Source organism: Quercus lobata, chromosome 5 (assembly GCF_001633185.2).
Source record: "Quercus lobata isolate SW786 chromosome 5, ValleyOak3.0 Primary Assembly, whole genome shotgun sequence".
NCBI classification, from domain to species: Eukaryota; Viridiplantae; Streptophyta; class Magnoliopsida; order Fagales; family Fagaceae; genus Quercus; species Quercus lobata.
The window spans coordinates 81,036,302-81,044,564 of NC_044908.1; the positions used below are offsets into that span (position 1 = coordinate 81,036,302).

General features: G+C 32.6%; 1 protein-coding gene across 1 annotated transcript; it reads right to left on the reverse strand.

Annotated features, from left to right (window-relative positions):
• Positions 1-1,418: 1,418 nt before the first annotated feature.
• Positions 1,419-3,171, reverse strand: LOC115988914 (transcription factor MYB102). The gene is made up of 3 exons (XM_031112551.1): positions 2,874-3,171; positions 2,641-2,770; positions 1,419-2,502 (listed from the first exon to the last, which is right to left on the reverse strand). Exons 1-3 carry the CDS (start codon positions 3,004-3,006, stop codon positions 1,662-1,664), a joined length of 1,104 nt encoding a protein of 367 aa, XP_030968411.1. The 5' UTR covers positions 3,007-3,171; the 3' UTR covers positions 1,419-1,661.
• Between the last annotated feature and the right edge of the window lie 5,092 nt (positions 3,172-8,263).

The following is an 8,263-nucleotide window of genomic DNA, read 5'->3' on the forward strand; positions in this document are numbered from 1 at the left end:
CATTGTTAGGGTTACCATACAATCACAATGTCACTGCACAAACCGCAAAAGTCAAGACTAATGACTAATAAAATAAGAATAATTACGAGGCCACACTCAATCTCAATCTTAAATTTAATTGGGATTTATTGATGTTTATTTTTAGGGTATACATTAATATATCATTTTATTAAAAAAATGAAAAAATAATTTAACTGTTTGGACAAATTTTCCAATTCTCCATAAAAACTTTTCTAAAATAAATAAACATACATTAATCGAACTCAATCTAATTTCACAATTTGATAACTGATCATGTGATAATGAGTAATCAACTTTTGCCCACTGCTAATTATACGAACTAATCATTTTTTTTATTGAGTACTTATAATTACACAAGTCAACAAATGATGCAATTTTACGCCAACTGTTCTAATAACAAGGGAGTAAAGTCTCTCACTCCGCAGCCAAAGCTTCCCAAACTTGATAAGATGTATTGTCTCCTTCTACCGGGTCAACCGGATGCCTCCAAACCCATAAAGGGGACCCACCATTTGTATTATTGAGACCACGTGTCCCAAATGCTGACGCAATAAATAGTAGGTTTGGGTTTGACGCTGAAGCAATTAATGGTAGTAGGATAAAAGAGACAAAAACTAGCACAGGAACCATGCCAAGATTTTCAATAAAGCAATAACCTTTTATATTTGTGGTCCCCACTATCAATTTTATCGCCTCTACTTCATTGACACGTGCTCATCTCCTTTACTTGGTCAAAGTCTTATTACCCACAACCCCCATGCAAAATATTACTTTATTTTTAAGTGAAAAGACAGTTCGCTATACAGGTGTCATGTACACGTGTCACCCTCACAAGCTCCGGTAGCTGTCTCCGGCGTCTTCATCGCCGGTATCTTAGACTCAGTGTTGGGATCAATGAAGCCACTCTTAATTTGCTTTATGATGATGATTGATGATGATTCATATCAATAATCTATGACTGTCTTGTTTATTTTTTGTATTTAATTGTTTTTTTGGTCTTTTCTCTCTTGGATTATTTTTTACAGCCTTCCCCTTTTAGATAAAAAATTTCCCAATTGAGGAAGTGAAAAAAGAAAGATTGCTTATTACTATATGGAGAACATTTAGAAGAAATATGTATAGTTCTTGTGACTTGTGAGCATGCCTCCTTTTCAATTATATACGTAAGAAATTGTTTTTCTTTGAAGAAAAGAAAAAGAAAGTAGTGCTTTTAATATTATGCTTTTTTTTGGTGAAAGACAATATTGTCGTTCATATAATTTACTTGTGTTTTTGTCAATTTATTTGACTTACGAGCGATACAATTTGACAAGGCTGTGTCTAATAATGTAATCTAAATATTATTTAAAAAAAGAAAGACAATAGAGGGGAAAAAATGGTACTAGTACAATGACACATCAATAATGGAAACTTCTGATTGATTGAGTGAAAAACACAAGACTAGATCTTGCTTCATGATACAGTAAGCTTAAGCAAATGGGAACAGATTGATTATTAATTAAGAAAAGTTTACACGTATAAACACCATCAAATCCAAATCCCAGAAAACTGTAGCAACGTTTGGTTACGGCAACAATAACCACAACATCAACATCAACAAACCAAATCTGAGTTACAAAATCAGTTTTGATTAGGATACATTACATGAATTCATTGACATCCAATAAATCTTGTATTTCAAATTTCAACATGTTGCTGCAGTAGCTTTCCCTCTCATCTTCAGTGCTGCTGCTATTGATGTATGTTGAATTTGAATTCAATGGAGTTGGGCTCGATGAAGGCGTTGATAAAACAGACGCGAAGCTGAAATTCTGGTTGCTGTTGTTGGATTGGAAAGTTGATGTTTCAGAAGGATCCACGAAAGTTTGATCAGAACCATAATAATTGTAACTTGGTAGAGGAACATAGTCTTCATCAGTAAAATTTGAAGGCATCCCATTGGTTTGCCACTCAGTTAGTTGACAATTTGAGGAGCTGAAACTGTTGAAATTTGATGTGAATTGGTCCACATTGGAGTCCACGAGTTGGGGCTGTGCTTCATTATGAAATGGAACACAAGCGGTACTCATTGTGGTGCAAGTAGTTGGATTTATATTTTCTTGAATAGGGGCATGAACTTGATTAGATTCGACCTGGACAAGCTGTGGAATTTGGTTTTGGCAAAGCTGGTTTTCTTGAAGATTTTGAAGAAGTAAGTTTGGGTTTTGATCACGTTGGGATGACATGATAGATGATGCGAGCCTTAAAAGTTCTGGATTGACAAAGGGTTGGACCCCAAACAACCTTGAGATGTTGTTCATTTGAGATGGGTTATAGAGTGATGAACTTAGGATTGAGGAAATGTCAAGAAGATCAAGGCGTGGGCTATGAGTTACTGGGTCAATTCCCATTCGAAGAAGCCTCTTTCTAATGTGTGTGTTCCAATAGTTCTTGATTTCATTGTCTGTTCTTCCGGGCAAGCGAGCAGCAATTGCAGACCACCTATGAACAAACAAAAGAGTAAGAACATAAGAAACTGTTTTATCTGAATCATGAAATGAATCTATTTCAAATGACATATTTCAAAGTTCTTCCAAACTTTAAAAAATATGTATATTTTGTCCAAAAAAAAAGACTTACTTGTTGCCCAAAATACTATGTAGCTGAATAATTGTTTCCTCTTCTTCAAAAGCAAATCTGCCCCTCTTGATATCGGGTCTCAAATAGTTAGTCCAACGAAGACGGCAACTCTTTCCACACCTTTGAAGTCCTACACAATTGAAAATTTAGAAAACCCCATTAGCATAATGTGCACAAAGAGCCTACAATTCAACCATGCAAAGCAAAAAAAGAATCAATAACACAAAGCATACCAGCATTCTTTGGAAGTGTCCTCCAATTCCCATATCCATATTTCTGAATATAATCAATGAGTTTCTGATCCTCCTCCGGGGTCCATGGTCCTTTCTTAAGGCCATTTTTGTCACAACATGGTGCTCTTCCCATGGCTAATTAATTAGCTAGCTAATAGTATAGTCCTCTAGAAAGTGTAACTTTGTTTTTTAAGCTATAGTATTGTGTAATAAGGAAGAAAGATATAGAGGGAGAGACTAGAGAGAGAGAGAGGTAGAGTTAGAGCAAACAAAATTGAAGAGAAGGGCTGTAGGGTCCGTATGAATACGTACTTGTATAAATAGCAAGGGGAAGAAAGCACAGGAAACATTAAGAAGTCAAAACGATTCGGTGCCGTCCTCTGTTTATCACTATGTCGACGTGTCCTCTCATTGAAGAAAATTTGTCCAATCTCTCTTTCTCTCTCTCTCTCATTTAGATTGTACTAAAAACGTAAATGATTTTACACAAATTTTCAATTACATTTCTTTCTCTTTCATATTACCTATCGTTTTCCGGCGGCAGTGACAACTCCTAGCTTTATGGATTCATATTAGCTGTCTCCAACAATTTAATGCCACGTAAAAGCCCTTTCCTAGACCATGTTACAGGGTCTCCACGGCGTTGCTTTCTTCCATGCATGGCTCCATGCTAAGCTAGCAGCTAGCTTGATCGGCTAGCTAACCTTCTAGATCAATTTCGTTTGAGTTTTGTCTTAGGATTGGGTTGCGTCCAATGCATTGGATCTCCAAACTTAACTACGTGTCAATTTTTATGTTTGAAAAATTTGATGACTACAAACAATTTCACATTTATTTTCATAACTATTTGATGTGATTGATTTTAAGTGGTGGGAAAAAAATTGTAAATTTATATAAAAGTGATAGATAGTTAGTTATAGACTACTACATAAGATGATTGTAAAAATGAGTGTGAAATTGATTGTGGTCCAAAAATTACTCTTTATATGCAGAGCACTGGATGTAAGTTTTGGTTAGTGAGTGAGTCTTTAGTTTATAACTTTATGGTGATTAGCCCCATCGCTTATAAATGTTTTTTTTCTCACTTGGTTGTTGGGCTTAATGGTGATGTTGCTACTACAACTACTGTGCAACAATTTGGGAGACATCTTCCCTACAAATGTCAATGCCTTGGATGAGCATACAACTGCGCTTATAGATGCTAATTTCAAAATTGTTCATGATTGTACTAATTTAGCAATTAGCTTGGTTAGAGTATCTGTATGGCTGTGACATGCCTGAAATTGTATTGAATCTTCACTTAGGCTAAAGTATAGTCACCTTTGATGTACTCATAAAACATTATAGTGATTAAAAATAAATATTTTCTTTGACAGAGGTTTGATCAAAATAAATTCTTAAAATTACCCATGTGTCTTTCTTTTTGGTGTTTTGTCAAAGTTACATTAACACTTATGGTTTTTGCAAACTCAACAAAATGACTAGGATTCACAATTTTGAAGCCCTGTCAACTGACCTTTTTTTTTTTTTTTTTTTGACATGCATATCAATATTTGATAGACATAAGAGCATTGATTGGATTTATTTTACTTTTGAAAATCTGTGGCAATGTTTCATATTAGCTTTTTATTTATCTTAACTATGTAAGGAAATAATCAATAAAGGAGGAGCTTATGTTGCATGGTCATAAAGATAATTTTTATATAATATTTTAAAATAAATTTATATCGTGCCCGTGCATCACATGGGACATTAGCTAGTTACCGGTGAGTCTCGCTAGTACTTACAAAGGTTAGGCCATTTTGTAAGTTTTGTCTTTTCACTCTTTCCTTCTTAATTCCTTATGTCTTCTGTCTATATTATCTAAAAAAAATGCTTTGGGTTCTCATTTTATTCAAAGACAAATCTACCCTTTTCAAAGCTAGCTAATTACGGGATTGCCAATATTTGTTTGTTCTAGAAGGGTAACTGTTGCATCTTTACGTGTTCATTTTGGAAGTCATTTTCGCAAACTACTTATGATATGAGCATTTAATACTTGAAGCCAATAATAGAGCTCGGGGTTTGTCGAAAAATAGGAACATTTATGATGCGGAGATGGTGATAAAGAGGGGCTCCCCAATAAAATTCAAGATTAGGTTCTTCAATTTTGAGTTTCTTACTAAATTGTGTTTTACACTTTCTTTTGAAAAATGCTAGAGATATAAACTTTTTAATTTTTTTTTTCAAATTGTTGATGTAGTGAGTGATTATTAATAAATAGAAAAAGTGATGTTATTAGTAGACCCAGATAATAATCAATAAGTAGTTAGCCACAACAACAATTTGTAAAAATATTGTAAAATAGGGTTAAGTAACTATTGTTATTTTTTGAAATATGCCATAGCTAGGAATATTATTAAGGATCTGGGTGCTCTTAGGGCATCTGTTAATAGACAATTTTAGAAAATTTTTAATACCATTTTTATAGAAAATATAAAAAGTTGTCAAAAGAACCAATTTTTTTGTTTTTCCATAAAAAATTTCTTAAAATATTTCCTACACTAATGCACTTAAAGGAATTTGTTAATTTTTCCCTATTATTAATTATTACATTGTTGAAAGAGGTCTGTAAGTCTGTTTCATTATTTTGGTAAATTAGGAAGGAGTTTCAAGGTTTAGTCAACACTGATAATCATGGAAAAGATGGTGTTTTGCGTGAATATGAATGAAACAACAAGAGGAATCTCGTGGTTTATAAAGTCCATCCCAACTTTGACGTTTTTGATAGCCACATTATACAAGGCAACTTAAATAAAAGCTTTTTTTTTTTTTTTTTTTTTTTATATAATATAGAAGGGAAAAGAAAAAAATTCAATAGTGGAAGAGCGGAAATTTAAACCATTGCATTTTTGTTTGAAATACAGAAAGTGTCAATTAAGCTATTAAACTCTTGGCGAAAACATTTTTTTTTTTTTTTAGAACTTGGTGACAACTTAAATGAAAGCTGTTTCTCAAGAAAATAAAAAGCATAGGTGACTTGGTTGATGTGTTTAAAGTTTTGGATAATTACATTTTACCACCTTAAACTATACCTCAATTATACTTTGCACTTCAAACTTTCAGAATTCACGATTAGCACCCTAAACTATAATCTATGTTACACTTTGCACACAGTCGCTAAATTATACCATTATCTTGGATAGAAAACCAAAATTTAGGGTGCAAAATGTAATTAAGAGTGTAGTTTACAGTTTTAAAGTATAATTTCTCCTTTGTTTGTACAGTATTGAAAAGAAGGACAATTAGGTCTTTTCACGTGATATCCTCCAAAAAAATGACAAAATTGATGGCGATATGCAAAGTGTAACATGAGCTATAGTTTAAGGTACTAATCGTACATTCTGAAAGTTTAGGATGTAAAATGTAATTTGAGGTATAGTTTAGAGCAATAAAGTGAACTTTCTTTTTCTTATAGTTGTGGAATCTTATTTCAAACGGTTGAATATATTTTGCCGCAAAGCATGTTTTCCTCTCCCTCTTTCTCTCTCCCCACTCTCAACATTAATTGGAAGTTAGAATTTGATTTGCTGTGGGGAAAAATTGTCAAGAATACAACTTTCATTGACTTTTGAAAAACTAATTGATGCTCTTATATACGAAGGCCTGCTTTTGAATTAGCCGGTAGACTATAAGGGATATGGATAATTCTAGCTCTCTCCCAAATTGATATTTGGTGATATATATATCAAACAGAAAGTGAACCGAAAACTTAAAGCAATTTTATCCCCACTCCCTTAAATAATTCAATGACTCCCAGACCATACTTCTTTGATTCTTTCCTTCAACCACAGTTCACACCTAAAAAAACACGCAAAACCAGAAACGAAAACAAAGTTTTCCTTTAGAAGAGCACAATAGCATTAGGTCAGCAAGGGATCTCATAAACTACACCAATCATACAATTACAGAGGGCCGCACTCTGTACAGTTCCTCAGCAGTGGGACAACCTTTGGCGTAAGACACATGCAATTCTCTGGGTCCATTTGGATTGAATTTATTGTTGCTGAAACTGAAAACTAAAAACTGAAAACTGAAAACACTGTAGCAAAATAATTTTTAAATGTGTGAATAGTATCGTGGGATTCATTTTTAATATTTTTTAATCCATAAACAGTACCAAACAGTATATAAACAGTGCTTAACAGTGTGTGAACACTCTTGTCCCCCTAAAGCAGAAACGGTGCAGAAAAAAAAAATAAATAAATAAAAAAGTAAAACGCAGAATGCAAGACGTGACTTTCAGCTGGATCCAAACCGGCACAGACTATCTATCTATGATTCTATATATATAAAGTTTTATTTTTTCCTTGCTGAAATGTTTGATCTATATAAAATATATTTTCATGAATATATAAATATAAATATATATATATATATATATTTTTTTTAAGAACAAAATGGAAGAAAGGGAGTACTTAAAAATTAAAATAGAATATTATAATTTTCCTTTTTTCTCAAAAAAAAAAAAAAAATTTACAAGAAAATATTTTTTTTACTTCCATAGGAAGAAAACTTATCTTTTTTTTTTTTTTCTTTTTTGAGAAAGACTTAGCCAACTTTTTTTTTTTTTTTTTTTTGAGAAGAACTTAGCCAACTTGATATCAAAGAAAAAATGTGAAGTGAATTTTTTCATCACATAATAAAAGCTAGATGCGAGTATATATGGTATTACAGTTATATTGCAATTAAAATGTGAAGTGAATCATGCCAAATTAAAAAAATAATATGTTGTGTAACATGTGCAAATTTGCAAGATGAATTATAATAGTATATTAACGTGTTACATGACAATATGACATATCGCCTAATTCGTACAGGCAAAGTGAATTAGGAAAGGTGGAAAGAAAAGTTAGTCTTGACTGAGGCCAATGATGGCCAACTTAAGGGGTCCATACCTTTTCGTTTTTGAAACTTTGAACTTCTCTTTTCCAAGAGAGTTACGATGAAAATTTTGACTTGAGAATTTAGATCAAAATAGAATATAATCATACTTACTTTCTTAGAATAAGTGAATCCTTAAAAATGTGTACATAAACAACCAAGCCAATAATAATAAAAACTATAAACAACAACCAAATTTTATTTCTAAATAGAAGACCCTCTTCAAAAGCCTTAGCTTCAAGAGTTTATTGTGGAGGGTGATTTTTGAGCTTTGCTGGTGCCACAACTTGTGTCATAACTCGTTCACGTGGCGAGTTGTGATTAGTAGAGAAAAGTATTATTCATGATTTATTAGTGATTTTGAATGCAATTGTGGACATATAGAATTACCTCTTTCTCACATGTTTTCCGTAGGTTTGAAGTATCAAATGTTGGTAGTAATAGAAATAAATTGGCATATTTGTTAG

Excerpts from the sequence above, each read along its gene's own strand:
- LOC115988914 (XM_031112551.1), bottom strand. The coding sequence starts at position 3,006 with ATGGGAAGAGCACCATGTTGTGACAAAAATGGCCTTAAGAAAGGACCA. Across the intron at positions 2,771-2,873 it reads GACACTTCCAAAGAATGCTG|GACTTCAAAGGTGTGGAAAG; the intron begins GTATGCTTTGTG and ends TCAATTGTGTAG. Across the intron at positions 2,503-2,640 it reads CATAGTATTTTGGGCAACAA|GTGGTCTGCAATTGCTGCTC; the intron begins GTAAGTCTTTTT and ends GTTTGTTCATAG.